This window comes from Carcharhinus amblyrhynchos, chromosome 17, assembly GCF_965287045.1.
Source record: "Carcharhinus amblyrhynchos chromosome 17, sCarAmb.v2.hapA, whole genome shotgun sequence".
Taxonomy (NCBI): Eukaryota; Metazoa; Chordata; class Chondrichthyes; order Carcharhiniformes; family Carcharhinidae; genus Carcharhinus; species Carcharhinus amblyrhynchos.
The window spans coordinates 53,145,680-53,162,438 of NC_137340.1; the positions used below are offsets into that span (position 1 = coordinate 53,145,680).

The window sequence follows — 16,759 nt, forward strand, 5'->3', positions numbered from 1 at the left end:
GAGGGTGAGGGTGAGGATGGAGGAGGGTGAGGGTGAGGATGGAGGAGGGTGAGGGTGAGGATGGAGGAGGGTGAGGGTGAGGATGGAGGAGGGTGAGGGTGAGGATGGAGGAGGGTGAGGGTGAGGATGGAGGAGGGTGAGGGTGAGGATGGAGGAGGGTGAGGGTGAGGATGGAGGAGGGTGAGGGTGAGGATGGAGGAGGGTGAGGGTGAGGATGGAGGAGGGTGAGGGTGAGGATGGAGGAGGGTGAGGGTGAGGGTGGAGGAGGGTGAGGGTGAGGATGGAGGAGGGTGAGGGTGAGGGTGGAGGAGGGTGAGGGTGAGGGTGGAGGAGGGTGAGGGTGAGGGTGAGGGTGGAGGAGGGTGAGGGTGAGGGTGGAGGAGGGTGAGGGTGAGGGTGAGGGTGGAGGAGGGTGAGGGTGAGGGTGGAGGAGGGTGAGGGTGGAGGAGGGTGAGGGTGAGGGTGGAGGAGGGTGAGGGTGGAGGAGGGTGAGGGTGGAGGAGGGTGAGGGTGAGGGTGGAGGAGGGTGAGGGTGAGGGTGGAGGAGGGTGAGGGTGAGGGTGGAGGAGGGTGAGGGTGGAGGAGGGTGAGGGTGGAGGAGGGTGAGGGTGGAGGAGGGTGAGGGTGGAGGAGGGTGAGGGTGGAGGAGGGTGAGGGTGGAGGAGGGTGAGGGTGGAGGAGGGTGAGGGTGGAGGAGGGGGAGGGTGGAGGAGGGGGAGGGTGGAGGAGGGGGAGGGTGGAGGAGGGGGAGGGTGGAGGAGGGGGAGGGTGGAGGAGGGGGAGGGTGGAGGAGGGGGAGGGTGGAGGAGGGGGAGGGTGGAGGAGGGGGAGGGTGGAGGAGGGGGAGGGTGGAGGAGGGGGAAGGGGGAAGGGATGGAGGTGGATGGGGGAAGAGGGAGGGGAGGGGGAGGCGGGGTGAGGTGGCATGAGGGGAGTTGGGGCATTAGTGCCCGCAGAGACGGTGTCGTGGGCGCCGGCGTTCTTTCGGCCTGGGGGACCCTGCTCCGTGAGGGGGCGCTCTGCTGGTGGTGATCAGTGGGAGCGAGGTGTTGGGCAGGCTGGTACTGGACACAATCGCTTCTGGCACCAAATGGAAGTCCACCTGAGAGGAGATCAGGTTTTTAGTTGTGGAGAGACTCGGGAAAGCACGGCAGAAACAGAGATCATTTCTTTCCATCAGGAAATTTGAAATGAGCAACTTGCATTTCCATTACACTCTAACATGGAAAACTCAAGCAATACACAGGTGGCACAGTGGGTTAGCACTGCTCCCTCACAGCGCCAGGGACCCGGGTTCAATTCCAGCCTTGGATCACTGCCTGTGTAAGTCTGCATGTTCTCCCCGTGTCTGCGTGGGTTTCCTCTGGGCTCCTCCCCCCCACGGTCTAAAAGGCGTGCTGATTAGGGTGCATTGGCCATGCTCCATTGCCCAAGTGTCCAAAGATTTGTAAGTTACATGGATTGTTGGGGGAAATGTTACGGGCATGTGGCAGAGTGGAGGGCATATTTTGTCAGAGAGTTGGTGCAGAGTCGATGGGCCAAATGGCGTCCTTCAGCACTGTTGCGATTCCATGAGAACCCCAGTCATAGTAGGGAATATTAGGTCGGGAGGAAAGTGAGGGAGAGAGTCAGAGAGGTTTAGAGACAGGATTCCAGAGGATGGGGTCTCGGGATTTGGAGACATGGCCTTGGGTGCAGCAATTTAACATGGGAGATGTTTAAAGCGGTCAGAATGAGCGGAGCGCAGGGGTTACAGAGATGGGGAAGGAGTGGGACCACACAGAGATTTGAAAAGGTGAGAATTTTAAAACGGTGGCACTGCCAGACCAGGGGGTAAGGGGGGGTGGGTCAGCGGGCATGGAGGTGAAAGGTCAAGTATGAGTCAGGGACATGGGTAGCAGAGGTTTGGATGAGTTTACAGAGAGTGGAACGCGGGAGAGAATAACTGGTGACTCCCGTGTCTGATGATAACACAGTAAGAAGTCTCAGGTTAAAGTCCAACAGGTTTATTTGATAGCAAAAGCCACGAGCTTTCGGAACACTGCCCCTTCATTAGGAGAGTGGGAGTTCTATTCACAAACCGGGTATATAAAGACACAAACTCAATGTACAAAATAATGGTTGGAATTACAAAATAATTTACAAAATAATCCAACCATTATTTTGTAAATTGAGTTTGTGTTTTATATGTCCTGTTTGTGACCAGAACTCCCACTCACCTGATGAAGGGGCAGTGCTCCAAAAGCTAGTGGCTTTTGCTATCAAATAAAACTTTAACCTGGTGTTATGAGACTTCTTATTGTGTTTACCTCAGTCCAACACCGGCATCTCCACATGATGATAATACTGCAGAGTGTCTCAGGACAGGATACTGCATTAAAGGTGCTATATAAATGAAAATTTTTGTTGTGGAGGTGGGGGGGCGGAGTTAATACATATTGGGAAGAGAGACTCACCCGTGTTGGCTCGTTGGCACCAACATTGACGAGGATGGCTTGATCCTGGTAGCCACGCGCTGATGCGGTCACCGTGTATTTCCCCGGTAGCAATAGACGGAAATAATCTCCACCGATACCTCCAAACAAAAGCACACATATCCACCTTACAGTCACATCTCCCAGTGCACAGGCTCATCGCAACCCCAGGGAAAATTCCCACCCTTTCCAAACTGCAGGAATAAATCTGAACGTACGGATGAACGTATGAATTCGGAGCAGGAGTATCGAGGTTCGTGAGAGGCAGGGATAGGATGAATCCACTCAGTCTTATATAAAGGGGTGGCTCATGCACAGTTCCAGGGACCCGGGTTCGATTCCCACCTCGGTTCACTGTCTGTGCGGATCTGCACATTCTCCCCGTGTCTGCGTGGGTTCCCTCCAGATGCTTTGGTTTCCTCCCATGGTCCAAAGATGTGTGGGTTAAGTTGATTAGCCGTGCTAAATTGGCCCTTAGTGTCCCGGGATGCATAAATTAGAGGGATTAGCAGGATAAATATGTGGGATTGTGGAGATAGGGGCTAGGTGGGATTGTTGTCGGTGAAGACTTGATGGGCCGAATGACCTCCTTCTACACTGTAGGGATTCTATAACTCTTTCTCACAGGGTTGGGGAATCAAGAATTGGAGGACATAGGTTTAAATTCTCAGAACAAGGTACAGATATTGGGACTCATCTGAATAAGGCCTGAAGCTGCCCCTGGAGTTTGGGATGGGGGCCAACAGCAACCACAGACTCTCCCCCACCCCAGAACATCACAGCAGCACCAGGGGGGAGCTTCTAGATTTGAGTATCATCGAGGAAGTCCATCCTGCAGCCTTGGACTGTTCCTGGAGATCAGCTTCAACAGAGACTCAGTGGTGTTGAGCGATGTTTCAGTACGGTACCCAGTTCCGATGGCAGGACGAACATCACCGAGCCCGGCCCATCATGGAGAAAAACCCCCGAGAGCAAAATCAGTGAGGTCGGGGCTGGGAGACATGGTGCACCTTCCCATTAGCCTCCACACCCGCCCGGTACCGAGGAAGGTGGTTGTTTGTTTTGAACCAAAATCACTTTAATTCATGGGGAAAAACTGAAGGATAAGGACTACAGGCTTGTTGGAAATCATTGGGCACGGCCAAGCTTTGTGTTTTGAACCTGCTGGTTTTGAATTTTATCTTGTTGGGGAATAGGAAGGTTCCTCGACCCGACTCTCTCCCTCACTGCCTCGCCTGAAACGCATCTCAATCCACTATCAGAGAGTCTAACTCACAGCATTTAACGTGTCTGCATTTAGATCAGAAAAATTGGGTTAGGGTTAGGGTTAGACTCCATATATCTTCCAGGCTGAAGTTCCCTTGACAACATCCAAATCGACAGCAGCAAGACCCTGTGAACATTATCCTTCACTTTAGAATACTTATCTTCTGAAGCCCACAGGCAGGATTTTCCAGCTGCGCACACCTCAAATCTGGAAAATCCCACCCGAGATCAATGCATGATCCGCCTTCAGCCCACTATAAATCCCGAGGTGGGAAAATTCCCCTCATATCTACAGAGAGACCCTATCTGGTGTGTGTGTGCGCGTACGTGTGTTGTGCGTACATGTGCGTGCGTACTTGCGTACATGTGCACACACGTGTGTGCGTACGTGTTGTGCGTACATGTGCATACATGTGTGTGTGTACGTGTGTTGTGCGCACGTGTGTTGTGTGTAAGTGTGTGTATATGTGTGTGTGTACATGTTTTGTGGAACATTTTAAGAGATAGATAGTTATACTTCCAGAGTATAATTGTGTGTTAAGCAGTTCTTGCAATCTGTTTGTAAAAAAAGCTTTTGTTTGATATAACTGTTCTGAGTTGATCGAAAGGAGTTGACCTTATTCTGGTTACCAGGATGGAAGATAAGCAACTGACCATTTCAATGAGTAAATTAACCTCTCAGATCAAAGGTGTGACCCGCAGAGATGTGAGGCTAGATAAGGGCCACATTGTGGCCCAGTGGTTAGCACTGCTGCCTCACAGCACCAGGGACCCAGGTTCGATTCTGGACTCGGGCCACTGTGTTTGGAGTTTGCACTTCGTCTCTGTGTCTGTGTCTGTGTCCACAACAGGCCTGAGAATTGGATGGAATATACAGAATGGGAAAAAAATGATGAAAAAAATGAGAGATATTAGAGTATGAAACAAAGAAATATAACCAAGTAAGTTTCTGCAAGTATTTAAAAGGTAAATGTGGAATAAAAATGTGGATTGGTCCCTTAGAGAGTAAGAATGGGATTTGATTTGATTTATTATTGTCACATGTATTAGTTTACAGTGTATTGTTTCACGTGCGCATGACAATCATAGCGAGGGTTCAGAGGAAATTCAACTTAGAAACCATAGAATTCCTACAGTACAGGAGGAGGCCATTTGGCCCATCAAGCCTGTACCGACAACAGTCCCACCTGGGCCTTATCCCACACATTTACCCCACTAATCCCTTTAACCTACACATTCCAGGGCACTAAGGGGCAATTTAGCACGGCCAATCCACCAAACCTGCACATCTTTGGACTGTGGGAGGAAACCGGAGCACCCAGAGGAAACCCACGCAGACACGGGGAGAATGTGCAAACTCCACACAGACAATGACCCAAGCCAGGAATCGAACCCAGGTCCTCGGAGCTGTGAGGAAGCAGCGCTGACCACTGTGTCACCATGCCACCCTACGAGAACTTAATACAAGGTAGGTCCATTCAAAAGTCTGATGGCAGTGGCGAAGAAGTTATTCTTGAGTCGGGTGCTCTGGTTTCCTTCCACAGTCCAAAGATGTGCGGGTTAGGTGGATTGGCCATGCTGAATTGACCCGAGTGATAAGGGATTAGCAGGGTAAATATGTGGGGTTACTGGGATAGGGCCTAGGTGGGTTTGTGGTCAGTGCAGACTCGATGGGCTGAATGGTCTCCTTCTGTACTGTGGGAATTCGATGATGCAGACCCTCCCATCCCAGTCATAACACTTCCTTTCCCACTGGAATTATCTTTGTTGAGTGTTGGGAACTATCTCCTTAGGTATCCACCGCTGCATCTCTATCCCATAAATACTTAGCTCGGAAAGTTCCTCTCTGGCTCAGACCATCAACCTGCAAACACTTCCACCTCCTTCCTTTCCATGAGACAGGGGAGAGGCGGGGCGGGGGGAGGGGCGGGGCGGGGGAGGGGCGGGGCGGGGGGAGAGGCGGGGCGGGGGGAGAGGCGGGGCAGGGGAGTACGAGGGAAATAATTCTACAGAAGGACGAAGCATTGAAACAAAAGAACATGAATTTGTTGTCATGGCACCAACCTGAGGTAACATCATGATCGATACCAAAAACTGAAATGACAGCCTTGTAAATTCCCTTGTTGTTTTCATCCAAGACCATCCCTTTGATCCCCTTATGAACCTGAAACAATTCAAAACAGGAACAGACCAGAAAGCATTAACAACTCAGAACTAACAAATCCACACAGGGCAACAGAGTAAAGCTCCCTCTACACTGTCCCCATCAAACACTCCCAGGACAGGTACAGCCCGGGGTTAGATACAGAGTAAAGCTCCCTCTACACTGTCCCCATCAAACACTCCCAGGACAGGTACAGCACGGGGTTAGATACAGAGTAAAGCTCCCTCTACACTGTCCCCATCAAACGCTCCCAGGACAGGTACAGCACGGGGTTAGATACAGAGTAAAGCTCCCTCTACACTGTCCCCCATCAAACACTCCCAGGACAGGTACAGCATGGGGTTAGATACAGAGTAAAGCTCCCTCTACACTGTCCCCATCAAACACTCCCAGGACAGGTACAGCACAGGGTTAGATACAGAGTAAAGCTCCCTCTACACTGTCCCCATCAAACACCCCCAGGACAGGTACAGCACAGGGTTAGGTACAGAGTAAAGCTCCCTCTACACTGTCCCCATCAAACCCTCCCAGGACAGGTACAGCACAGGGTTAGATACCGAGTAAAGCTCCCTCTACACTGTCCCCCATCAAACACTCCCAGGACAGGTACAGCACAGGGTTAGATACAGAGTAAAGCTCCCTCTACACTGTCCCCCATCAAACACTCCCAGGACAGGTACAGCACGGGGTTAGATACAGAGTAAAGCTCCCTCTACACTGTCCCCATCAAACACTCCCAGGACAGGTACAGCACGGGGTTAGATACAGAGTAAAGCTCCCTCTATATTTTCTCTCTATACACTAGCAGTAAAGGGAAAGATTCTGTTTTACACAGTTTCAGGATGAGTTGTGAATGGTATTCTGAGTGAATGTTGAAATGTGTTCTATTTTGATGTTGTAACTCTGGGAAATTGCGACATTTCTCTCATTGGCTTATCGTCAAACTGTAAAATCCCACCCGAGGTCAAACTTCCTTCCCATGGTCCACCCCTCACCCGCTCCGATTCCCATAGCAGGCAGGATGGTAAAATTCCAGCCACTATCTCCCACAAAGCGGTAGGAACAGGCTGGCATATTTACCTGGACACTTGAGACGGCAAATTACACAGAGATTACAGGAATTCTCAAGCAATAGGTTTAGAGTAAATCTCCTGATGTGATCCCTTCAGGTGAATGGATGGCACAGTGGTTAGCACTGCTGTCTCACAGCACCAGGATCCTGGGATCAATTCCAGTCTCGGGTCACTGTCTGTGTGGAGTCTGCACTTTCACCCCGTATCTGCATGAGTTTCCTCCAGTTTCCACCCATAGTCCAAAGATGTGAGGTTAGGTGGAATGGCCATGGTAAATTCCCCCTTATTGTACCACGATGTGTAGGTTATGGGAATTAAAGGGGTAAACGAGTGGGCCTCTTTTGGAGAGTTGGTGCAGACTCGATGGGCCGAATGGCCTCCTTCCACACTGTAGCATTCTATGATTCAAAAATATGATTATTTTGGTCATAGAGGTTTACAGCATGGAAACAGGCCAACATATCCATGCTGCCCTTTTTTTTAAAACCACTAAACTAATCCCAATTGCCTGCTCATATTCCTCTACGCCCATCTTACCCATGTAACTGTCTAAATGTTTTTTAAAAGACAAAATTGTACCCGCCTCTACTACTGCCTCTGGCAGCTCGTTCCAGACACTCACCACCCTGTGTGAAAAAATTGCCCCTCTGGACACTTCTGTATTTCTCCCCTCTCATCTTAAATCTGTGCCCTCTAGTTTAAGATTCCCCAACCTTTGGGAAAAGATATTGACTATCTAGCTGATCTGTGCCCCTCATTATTTTATAGACCTCTATAAGATCACCCCTCAGCCTCCTACACTCCAAAGAAAAAAGTCCCAGTCTATCCAGCCTCTCCTTATAACTCAATCCATCAAGTCCCAGTAGCATCCTAGTGAATCTTTTCTGGAATATTTCTAGTTTAATAATATCCTTTCTCTAATTGGGTGACCAAAACTGTACACAGTATTCCAAGTGTGGCCTTACCAATGTCTTGTACAACTTCAACAAGACATCCCAACTCCTGTATTCAATGTTCTGACCAATGAAACCAAGCATGCCGAATGCCTTCTTCACCACTCTGTCCACCTGTGACTCCACTTTCAAGCAGCAATGAACCTGTACCCCTAGATCTCTTTGTTCTGTAACTCTCCCCATCTCCCTACCATTAACTGAGTAAGTCCTGCCCTGGTTCGATCTACCAAAATGCATCACCTCGCATTTGTCTAAATTAAACTCCATCTGCCATTTGTCAGCCCATTGGCCCAACTGATCAAGATCCCGGTCTTTGACATTCTGGTTGAAAATTTGCCTGGATTTGTCTTAAGTCGGAGAGCCTCCTGTTAAGTATATAAATCTATACCTTGCTGTTGACAACCAAAGTGAGCTAGATTATCTCAAAGTTTATTTATTTGTGTCACACATTGGTTTACATTAACACTGCAATGAAGTTACTGTGAAAATCCCCTAGTTGCCACACTCTGGTGCATGTTCAGGTACACTGAGGGAGAATTTAGCACGGCTTATGCAGCTAACCAGCACGTCTTTCAGATTGTGGGAGGAAACCGGAGCACCCGTACAAAACCCATGCAGACATGGGGCGAACATGCAAACTCCACACAGTGACCCAAGACTAGAATTGAACCCGAGTCCCTGTGAGGCAGCAGTGCTAACCACTGTACAACCCTGTGTCTGAACCAGAGGCATCTGGATTGATTAATCTCAGTCGCTGTAAGAACCCAGAGCGATGTAAGCTTCTCACCTCCTCCATGAAGGCCAGCAGTGCCTCTCGATTTCCATACCACTCCCTCTGCAGCTCACTCTCTGGGGGGAATTTCTTACAGCTTAGCTCCAGCGTGATCTCAAAGCAGTTGGTGTGTAGATAGTTAAAGTCCTGCATCCCTGTGTGAACAGGGTCCGAGGAGGAGAACAGCTTGATAATCGAGACGCAGTGGAAATGTGAAGATTGCAGATAGAAAAATCACCCACGCACAAACCCAACGTCTCTGTAATCACCCCCTCTCCCCTCACCGACAGGCTGAGACTCGGTGAGAGTTTGAACCAATCTGATGATAGATCACCCAGTCTGATGCCAGGCCGGTGTCGGCTGGTACAGCTGGCATAAAGTCCCAGAACATAGAGAGAGGACAAGATTTGTCAGGTGAATTTTGGGAAGAGTGTGGGTGGATTGGAGGTGGTGAGAGCGGAGATTGTGGCCTGAATATTGGGTCATTGGGATGGGATCGTGTAGCCGTGGGGATGCACCGGATCACTGAACTGGAGCGCGGATTGGTTTGGGCGTGGGAGGTTGATGTGTGTGTGTGTGCACGCGTGCGTGTGTGTGTGTGTGCGTGTGTGTGTGAGCATGCGTGTGAGCTTGCGTGTGTGTGTGCGCGCGCATGTATGCATGCGTGTGAGTGTATGTGAGTATGTGAGTATGTGCATGTGTGTGTGTGTGTGTGTGGTTTTTTCACTAGTCACATTCCAGACTAACCCAGGGGACAACATCTGCAAAAAGGCCGGACATCCCACTGAGCCTGGAACAAACCTGAAATTTACAAGCAGCTGGCAATTCCTCTCAGGGAGGCCTCACTGTCCTCGGCTCAGAAACAGGAACATCTGGCTCCTGACCTGGGACAGGGAGGGATGGAGGGGCACAGCAGAGGAAGACGGGGGAGTCATAGAGGTTTACAGCATGGAAACAGGCCCTTTGGCCCAACTTGTCCATGCTGCCCAGTTTTTACCTAAGCGTGCAGGTGCAGCAGGCGGTAAAGAAGGGAAATGGTTTGTTGGCTTTCATTGTGAGAGGTTTGGAGTACAGGAGCAGGGATGTGTTGTAATTATACAGGGTCTTGGTGAGGCCACACCTAGAGTATTGTGTACAGTTTTGGTCTCCTTTTCTGAGGATGTTCTTGCTCTCGAGGGAGTGCAGTGAAGGTTTACCAGGCTGATTCCGGGGGGACTGATGTATGAGGAGAGATTGACCAGGTTAGGATTGTTTTCACTGGAGTTCAGATGAATGAAAGGGGAATCTCAGAGATTTATACAATTCTAAGAGGACTAGACAGGGTTGATGCAGGCAGGATGTTTCCGATGGTGGGGGGAGTCCAGAACCAGGGGGTCACAGTCTGAGGATTCAGGGTAGACCATTTAGGACGGAGGTGAGGAGACATTTCTTCATCCAAAGAGTGGTGAGCCTGTGGAATTCATTAACACAGGAAGTAGTTGATGCCAAAACATTGAATGTATTCAAGAGGCGGCTGGATTGGGGCGAATGGGATCAAAGGTTATGGGGAGAAAGCAGGATTGGGCTATTGAGTTGGACAATCAGCCATGATTGCGATGAATGGTGGAGCAGGCTCGAAGGGCCAAATGGCCTCCTCCTGCTCCTATTTTCTATGTTTCTATGACTGTGTTCTGAGTCACCCCTTGCTTTCAGACAGGGCATTGCAGGGACTGAGGAGAGAATCTGATGGAAACTGGGTGCTCAGTCCCCCAAACCCTCCCTCAGAGAGAGAGAGAGAGAGAGGGAGGGAGGGGAAGAGAAAGAGGGACAAATGGAGGGACAGATAGAGGGACAGAGGGAGTAGAGGGAGGGGCAGAGGGAGGGAGGGGCAGAGGGAGGGAGGGGCAGAGGGAGGGAGGGGCAGAGGGAGGGAGGGGCAGAGGGAGGGAGGGGCAGAGGGAGGGAGGGGCAGAGGGAGGGAGGGGCAGAGGGAGGGAGGGGCAGAGGGAGGGAGGGGCAGAGGGAGGGAGGGGCAGAGGGAGGGAGGGGCAGAGGGAGGGAGGGGCAGAGAAAAGGACAAGAGGCACAGGAGGGACAGACAGAGGGATGGAGGGGCAGAGCAGAGGGAGACAGAGGAAGTCACAGAGTCATGAGGTTTACAGCATGAAAACAGGGCCTTCAGTCCAACTTGTCCATGCCGCCCAGTTTTTACCACTAAGCTGGTCCCAATCACCTGCGTTTGGCCCAGATCCCTCTATACACATCTCACTCATGTAACTGTCCAAATGTTTTTTAAAAGACAAAATTGTACCCGCCTCTACTACTACCTCTGGCAGCTTGTTCCAGACACTCACCACCCTCTGTGTGAAAAAATTGCCCCTCTGCACCTTTTCGTATCTCTCCCCTCTCACCTTAAATCTATACCCTCTAGTTTTAGACTCCCCTACCTTTGGGGAAAAGATATTGACTATCTCACTGATCTATGCCCCTCAATATTTTAAAGACCTCTATAAGTTCACCCCGAAGTCTTCCACACTGCGGGAAAAAAGTCCCATTCTATCCAATCTCTCATTATACTCAAACCACCAAGTCCCGGTAACATCCTAGTAAATTTTTTCTGCACTCTTTCTAGTTTAATAATATCCTTTCTATAATAGGCTGACCAGAATAGCACACAGTATTCCAAGTGTGGCCTTCCCAATGTCTTGTACAACTTCAACAAGATGTCCCAATTCCTGCGTTCAATGTTCTGACCGATGAACCAAACATGTTGAATATCTTCTTCACCACTCTGTCCACCGGTGACTCCACTTTCAAGCAGCTATGAACCTGTACCCCTAGATCTCTTTGTTCTGTAACTCTCCCCAATGTCTTACCACTAACTGAGTAAGTCCTGCCCTGGTTCAATCTACCAAAATGCATCTCCTCACATTTGTCTAAATTAAACTCCATCTGCCAAATATCAGCCCATTGGCCCAACTGATCAAGATCCTGTTGCAATCCTAGATAACCTTCTCCACTATGCCACCAATCTTGGTGTCATCTGCAAACTCACTAACCGTGCCTCCTGGGGAGGTAAAGATGCTGCAAGGGGTAAAGGGAGGCAGTAGCAGAAGGACAGCCAGAATAAGGGGCAGAGGGAGGAGGGGGCAGAGGGAGGAGGGGGCAGAGGGAGGAGGGGGCAGAGGGAGGAGGGGGCAGGGGCAGAGGGAGGAGGGGGCAGAGGGAGGAGGGGGCAGAGGGAGGAGGGGGCAGAGGGAGGAGGGGGCAGAGGGAGGAGGGGGCAGGGGCAGAGGGAGGGGGGGCGGGGGGGGCAGAGGGAGGGGGGGGCAGAGGGAGGAGGGAGTACAGAGCCTCACCTCGCGAAAGCGAATACCAGCTGGCACCATTTGTGATCCCATCAGGAAAATAGTCTCCACAGTTGGTTCCGCTGTGCATCCAGCCATGGGAATAAGAGTAGACCTTCGCCAGCTGGAGGGAGAGAGAGAAGGGAAAAAACCTGGAATCCAGATCAATCAGCAGCATTCCTGCATTTCCACAGGAATATTCGGAATTATAAATTTCCCTTTACTGAAACTCTGGATTATCAGAAACGGTGTCACTGCTTCTCCCTCTGGTGGACAACAGACACACAACAGGCAGAAAACCCACACTCTCCAGAAATGTTTGACCTACATTTCCAACGGAACATCAACCTGGACAGTAACAGATCTTTATCCACATACAAACCGCTAGTTTCTCAATTAGAGTCTAACTCACTCCCGGGTATCCACTTTCCAATTTATAAACCACCCTGAAACCCACAATTAGATTCCAGACAAATGTGAGGCGATGCATTTCGGAAGGTCTGATACAGATAGGAAATATACAGTAAATGGCAGAACCCTTAAGAGTATTGATAGGCAGAGGGATCTGGGTGTACAGGTACACAGGTCACTGAAAGTGGCAATGCAGGTGGAGAAGGTGGTCAAGAAGGCACACGGCATGCTTACCTTCATCAGCTGGGGGCACTGAGTTTAAAAATTGGCAAGTCATATCACGTCAGCTTTTTAGAACCTTAGTTAGGCCGCACTTGGAGTAAAGTGTTTAATTCTGGAGGCTTTGGAGAGGGTACAGAAAAGATTTACCAGGATGTTGCCTGGTATGGAGGGCATTACTTTAATGAGGTGAGGTTGGAGAAACTTGGTTTGTTCTCACTGGAATGATGGAGGTTGAGGGGCGACCTGACAGAAGTCTACAAGATTATGAGAGACATGGACAGAGTGGATAGTCAGGAGCTTCCCCCAGGGTGGAAGAGTCACTTACTTGGGGGCACAGGTTTACGGGGCGAGGGGTAAGGTTTAAAGGAGATGTACGAGGCAGATTTTTTACACAGAGTGTGGTGGGTGCCTGGAACTCGCTGCCGGGGGAGATAGTGGAAGCGGATACTACAGTGACTTTTAAGGGGTGTCTTGACAAATCCATGAATAGGATGGGAATAGAGGGATACATTTCCGGGAAGGGTAGGGGGTTTTAGTTAAGTCGGGCAGCATGGTCGGTGCAGGGTTGGAGGGACGAATGGCCTGTTCCTGGGCTGTAATTTTATTTGTTCTTTGTCCAGTCTGTAACCTCCCCCCACCCCCAGTATCTGTTATTCTATATATAAACCCCCCCGAACCCCTCGATTAGATTCCAGTCTGTAACTCACTCCCGGGTATCTGTTATTCTATATATAAACCCCCCCGAGCCCCTCGATTAGATTCCAGTCTGTAACTCACTCCCGGGTATCTGTTATTCTATATATAAACCCCCCCGAACCCCTCGATTAGATTCCAGTCTGTAACTCACTCCCGGGTATCTGTTATTCTATATATAACCCACCCCGAACCCCTCGATTAGATTCCAGTCTGTAACTCACTCCCGGGTATCTGTTATTCTATATATAAACCCCCCCGAGCCCCTCGATTAGATTCCAGTCTGTAACTCACTCCCGGGTATCTGTTATTCTATATATAAACCCCCCCGAACCCCTCGATTAGATTCCAGTCTGTAACTCACTCCCGGGTATCTGTTATTCTATATATAACCCACCCCGAACCCCTCCATTAGATTCCAGTCTGTAACTCACTCCCGAGTATCTGTTATTCTATATATAAACCACCCCGAACCCCTCGATTAGATTCCAGTTTGTAACTCACTCCCGGGTATCTGTTATTCTATATATAACCCACCCCGAACCCCTCGATTAGATTCCAGTCTGTAACTCACTCCCGGGTATCTGTTATTCTATATATAAACCCCCCCGAGCCCCTCGATTAGATTCCAGTCTGTAACTCACTCCCGGGTATCTGTTATTCTATATATAACCCACCCCGAACCACTCGATTAGATTCCAGTCTGTAACTCACTCCCGGGTATCTGTTATTCTATATACAAACCCCGCCGAACCCCTTGATTAGATTCCAGTCTGTAACTCACTCCCGGGTATCTGTTATTCTATATATAAACCACCCCGAACCCCTCCATTAGATTCCAGTCTGTAACTCACTCCCGGGTATCTGTTATTCTATATATAACCCACCCCGAACCCCTCCATTAGATTCCAGTCTGTAACTCACTCCCGGGTATCTGTTATTCTATATATAAACCCCCCCGAACCCCTCGATTAGATTCCAGTCTGTAACTCACTCCCGGGTATCTGTTATTCTATATATAAACCACCCCGAACCCCTCGATTAGATTCCAGTCTGTAACTCACTCCCGGGTATCTGTTATTCTATATATAAACCCCCCCGAACCCCTCGATTAGATTCCAGTCTGTAACTCACTCCCGGGTATCTGTTATTCTATATATAAACCCCCCCGAACCCCTCGATTAGATTCCAGTTTGTAACTCACTCCCGGGTATCTGTTATTCTATATATAAACCCCCCCGAACCCCTCGATTAGATTCCAGTCTGTAACTCACTCCCGGGTATCTGTTATTCTATATATAAACCACCCCGAACCCCTCGATTAGATTTCAGTCTGTAACTCACTCCCGGGTATCTGTTATTCTATATATAAACCCCCCCGAGCCCCTCGATTAGATTCCAGTCTGTAACTCACTCCCGGGTATCTGTTATTCTGTATATAACCCACCCCGAACTCCTCGATTAGATTCCAGTCTGTAACTCACTCCCGGGTATCTGTTATTCTGTATATAACCCACCCCGAACCCCTCGATTAGATTCCAGTCTGTAACTCACTCCCGGGTATCTGTTATTCTATATATAACCCACCCCGAACCCCTCGATTAGATTCCAGTCTGTAACTCACTCCCGGGTATCTGTTATTCTATATATAACCCACCCCGAACCCCTCGATTAGATTCCAGTCTGTAACTCACTCCTGGGTATCTGTTATTCTATATATAACCCACCGCGAACCCCTCCATTAGACTCCAGTCTGCAACCTCCCCCCACCCCCAGTATCTGTTATTCTATATATAACCCACCCCGAACCCCTCGGTTAGATTCCAGTCTGTAACTCACTCCGGGGTATCTGTCATTCTGTATATAACCCACCCCGAACCCCTCGGTTAGATTCCAGTCTGTAACTCACTCCCGGGTATCTGTTATTCTGTATATAACCCACCCCGAACCCCTCGATTAGATTCCAGTCTGTAACTCACTCCCGGGTATCTGTTATTCTATATATAACCCACCCCGAACCCCTCGATTAGATTCCGGTCTGTAACTCACTCCCGGGTATCTGTTATTCTATATATAACCCACCCCGAACCCCTCGATTAGATTCCGGTCTGTAACTCACTCCCGGGTATCTGTTATTCTATATATAAACCACCCCGAACCCCTCGATTAGATTCCAGTCTGTAACTCACTCCCGGGTATCTGTTATTCTATATATAAACCACCCCGAACCCCGCGATTAGATTGCAGTCTGTAACTCACTCCCGGGTATCTGTTATTCTATATATAAACCATCCCAAACCCCTCGATTAGATTCCAGTCTGTAACTCACTCCCGGGTATCTGTTATTCTATATATAAACCATCCCAAACCCCTCGATTAGATTCCAGTCTGTAACTCACTCCCGGGTCTCTGTTATTCTACATATAACCCACCCCGAACCCCTCGATTAGATTGCAGTCTGTAACTCACTCCCGGGTATCTGTTATTCTATATATAAACCACCCCGAACCCCTCGATTAGATTCCAGTCTGTAAGTCACTCCCGGGTATCTGTTATTCTATATATAAACCACCCCGAACCCCTCGATTAGATTCCAGTCTGTAACTCACTCCCGGGTATCTGTTATTCTATATATAAACCACCCCAACCCCTCGATTAGATTCCAGTCTGTAACTCACTCCCGGGTATCTGTTATTCTGTATATAAACCACCCCAACCCCTCGATTAGATTCCAGTCTGTAACTCACTCCCGGGTATCTGTTATTCTGGATATAACCCACCCCGAACCCCTCGATTAGATTCCAGTCTGTAACTCACTCCCGGGTATCTGTTATTCTATATATAACCCACCCCGAACCCCTCGATTAGATTCCGGTCTGTAACTCACTCCCGGGTATCTGTTATTCTATATATAACCCACCCCGAACCCCGCGATTAGATTGCAGTCTGTAACTCACTCCCGGGTATCTGTTATTCTATATATAAACCATCCCAAACCCCTCGATTAGATTCCAGTCTGTAACTCACTCCCGGGTATCTGTTATTCTATATATAACCCACCCCGAACCCCTCGATTAGATTCCGGTCTGTAACTCACTCCCGGGTATCTGTTATTCTATATATAACCCACCCCAACCCCTCGATTAGATTCCAGTCTGTAACTCACTCCCGGGTATCTGTTATTCTGTATATAAACCACCCCGAACCCCTCGATTAGATTCCAGTCTGTAACTCACTCCCGGGTATCTGTTATTCTATATATAACCCACCCCAACCCCTCGATTAGATTCCAGTCTGTAACTCACTCCCGGGTATCTGTTATTCTATATATAAACCACCCCGAACCCCTCGATTAGATTCCAGTCTGTAACTCACTCCCGGGTATCTGTTATTCTATATATAAAC

At 49.3% G+C, this 16,759-nt stretch overlaps 1 protein-coding gene across 1 annotated transcript in view; it reads right to left on the bottom strand.

Annotated features, from left to right (window-relative positions):
• Window positions 1-943: 943 nt before the first annotated feature.
• cpn1 (carboxypeptidase N, polypeptide 1) overlaps window positions 944-16,759 on the bottom strand; it is a 38,102-nt gene continuing 22,286 nt past the window's right edge. Inside the window, exons 4-8 of the mRNA XM_080205336.1 lie at window positions 12,041-12,152; window positions 8,718-8,857; window positions 5,805-5,904; window positions 2,457-2,575; window positions 944-1,102 (exon numbers count right to left, since the gene is read on the bottom strand). Of these exons, the coding sequence (XP_080061462.1) occupies window positions 944-1,102; window positions 2,457-2,575; window positions 5,805-5,904; window positions 8,718-8,857; window positions 12,041-12,152 (630 nt within the window). The remainder of the gene's footprint in view (window positions 1,103-2,456; window positions 2,576-5,804; window positions 5,905-8,717; window positions 8,858-12,040; window positions 12,153-16,759) is intronic.